Here is a 3,146-nt window from a genome sequence, read left to right as displayed (position 1 = left end):
GAAATGTGAGCACGTACAGTCTCTAATAGTTTCAGAAAGTCACTTTTTTAATCTCGCCATTTTGACGCAAAACCACACTCTGACGTATTCTGCTCTGCTCGTTTTAGCTCCGGGATTTTTTTCCCTCTCTCTCTCTCTCTCTCTCTCTCTCTCCCCCTCCCTCCCTTCCCATAAGTACCTTTTTAGTAATTCCTACGTATCTCATTAGGAAGTGAGTGCCACTGTCTCTCCTCTCCTCCCTCCCTCCCCCCTCACGCACATCAGAGCAGCAGCGCCCAGTTTATAGGAACTTCACCCGGGTTCAAAAGAAGGCAACAACTCGGTCAGCACTGAGGCATCACCTCCTGTGAAGGACATCAGGGTCAGAGAAAGAGTTTTTGGGGGAAGACGCGTGCCAAGTACAATTATTCCTTTTCTGCTATAAAAGCCGCGGTGTGTCTCCGATCAGAGTGAAAAGAGAAAGCAGAGGAACAGGAGCTTTCTCCTTCTCTCTCTCTCTCAGTCCTCCAAGGCACATCTTCAGGAGGACACTGACTCTGGGACATTTGCTCTTTTTTTCTTTTGCGCCTCTGCTCCGTGATGAAGTTGCTGCTCTCAGTAGTGGTGCTTTTTCTTGCACTAAATGAAGTATTTGCGGAGGAAATTGGTCCAAATGAAGACCAGGATTACTGGACGAACCGCTCCCTCATGCAGGTAAGCGTTAAAATAATTGATGAAAGGAGTTTATAGTTATTTATCATAGCTTCTTTATAATAAAGCGTTAATTCTGAAGCACTGGTGGGTATTATAATTTTCAGTCTTAATCTATATCCAGTTGGATTTCAAAACATTTGCAGCAAATGCAATCTTACTTATCCCTTTAATAAAATAAACCATGAAATGCAGTTTGAGTTTAATTAACGCAAAGATCGATAAAAGTCAATAGAATTCTAGCTGGAATTGTCTCAGTAAAGTAAATGGAGTTGTGTCGCTGTCCAGGGCTGAAACACGTCTTGCTCTCTATGCATTGCACGTCGCCCATTTGACTTTGCACGCTGGAAGACAGCCAAGCACTCTCCAAAGATCCATGAGTGTGTTATGAGAATGACAGTGGAAGAACGAGAGCTGGTCTAATTTGTTTAAATAAAAAAAAAGAAAGAAAGAAAGAAATCAAGCAGGGATTTTGTTTAAAAAAATAAAAGGAAATCCTTTTATGCTGAACACTTTTTCAATAAACACCAAAGTACAAGGGTCAATTAACTATTTTTTTTTTTTAATTCACTTGCGCCACTGGAATGCAAGTATATATCACATCATTAAGCCTTTTTTTTTGCCTCTATCTTTACAATCTCGTTTTACACTAATCAAATAACCCTTCCTAGGATGAATGGCTTCAAGCCGATCCCTTCAGAGAGATACTGAGACGGATAACAAGAAAACCTCGGCCACATCAGTTCATCGGTCTAATGGGCAAGCGTTCCTCCGGTAAGATCAGATCACTTCATCCTAAAGAACCCTCTCTCGCACTTGCTTCCTATCACTGTATAGAGTAAAAATAGATCAACAGATCTAGCAGCGATATGAAGGATAAAAGGAGGCTGGTGGAATGACCAGATCTTTTCTTTTCTGCTTGTTTTTGCCTCCCAAAAGCTAACACACAGATTACACGAAAAAGTAAGTAATCGTTTATTTGCAGTATTTTTGTAAGTAAATATTTTCTGTAACGTAGGTATGTGTGAAACTCACTGCAATCATTTACATTTATTAGACAGACAAAGTGAAGATTTACTAAAGCCATACAACCGTACAGCACACAGGATTTCTGCACACACACACACACACACCCTTAAACACAAATGCACAGAAACCCACACACAAAGACACCGACACACATACACCTACTTAAACCCGCTCACACACCTCTAGAGTGACACACACAAAGGCATCAGCACACAAAGAAACTGACACACACCTCTACAGTGACACACACAGACACACACACAAAGACACAAACACACACAGCTACAGGAGCCTCATCAGTGGTGGGTTGCCTGGTGTAATTACAGTTCTCACCAGGGTATTTAAGTGCCTCAGATGTTCAACGTTCCCTTCACGTTCTTTTCTCTATCACATTCCAGTCTTCCGTTGTGTAGACTTAATCTTCATGTACACAAGCAGTTAAACCAACATCTGATCAAACACACTTCACCGTACTTTAACGAATGAGAGATGTAATTTATTGATCAATGAGAAAAGATTTTTATTATTATTTTTTGCTGGTATTTACTTTCCAGGGCATAAAATTAACTCCTTTGTGGGTCTGATGGGTAAAAGAAGCCAAGAGGAACCTGGTATGTATAGAAGAATGTCATATAATAATTATATCTATTAGAGAGAGAACGAAGTGTAATCAGTTGTGCACTTAAGATTTGTTTTGTTCTATTATATCCATTCAAGAAAGTGATACGATTCAGTACATGCTGTACCTGAGCACCACCTAAATAGGCCAGTGTCTTGTAAAAAGAAAGACAGAAATGCTGTTTTATCAGATAAGGAACTTTTCTGTTGAAAAAATTTCTACCTGGAGAAAATGCTAATAAAGTAACATAACATATTGTTCAGAATTTTCTATAAATCATTATTTTCTGATTTCCTCCGGTTCAGTTTACAACCTTACTCATGTTTATCTCGTTCTCTTAGATTCATATGACTGGAGCTTGCTACACAGCTACGATGAAAGGCGCTGACCGACAGCCTGACCTCCATCACGTCTGCTTCAGACACCGCTCATCTTTTTTTTTCTTCCTCCCCCAAAAAACTGGGTGGTTTCACTTCTAGACTCCAATAAAACGTTCCGTTTTCCACCGTGTGGTGATGTAGCAGTACCTGTGCCAATTTGTGTACTAAGAATGGAAGGGACATTTTGATAATACTGTCCAACCTGTAATATTGTGTTACTGTCCAAGTCTTTAAAAAAAAACAAAAAAAAAACACTAGTGGACTATTTGCACTGCCAATCTTTGTATAGTGCCTCACGATGTTTGATCACGATCTGACTGTGCTGTAGATACTGGTCATGTACGTCCTTCTCAGCATTCCCTGTCCATCATTGTAGCTGTGGCTTAATGTTCTATTAAATATTAAAATTATTTTCCTTATTGGTGGAA

General features: G+C 39.8%; 1 protein-coding gene across 1 annotated transcript; it reads left to right on the top strand.

Moving 5' to 3' along the window:
• The first annotated feature begins 240 nt into the window (after positions 1 to 240).
• tac1 (tachykinin precursor 1) lies at positions 241 to 3,146 on the top strand. Its single transcript, XM_058405033.1, has 5 exons — positions 241 to 693; positions 1,362 to 1,464; positions 1,630 to 1,653; positions 2,274 to 2,330; positions 2,680 to 3,146. The coding sequence occupies exons 1-5, from the start codon at positions 580 to 582 to the stop codon at positions 2,724 to 2,726; spliced, it is 345 nt and encodes a 114-aa protein (XP_058261016.1). The 5' UTR covers positions 241 to 579; the 3' UTR covers positions 2,727 to 3,146.

The sequence above is a fragment of the Hemibagrus wyckioides genome, linkage group LG12 (assembly GCF_019097595.1).
Source record: "Hemibagrus wyckioides isolate EC202008001 linkage group LG12, SWU_Hwy_1.0, whole genome shotgun sequence".
Lineage (NCBI taxonomy): Eukaryota > Metazoa > Chordata > Actinopteri > Siluriformes > Bagridae > Hemibagrus > Hemibagrus wyckioides.
Note: the sequence above shows the minus strand (reverse complement) of the source record. Positions and strands in the feature narration are given on the sequence as shown.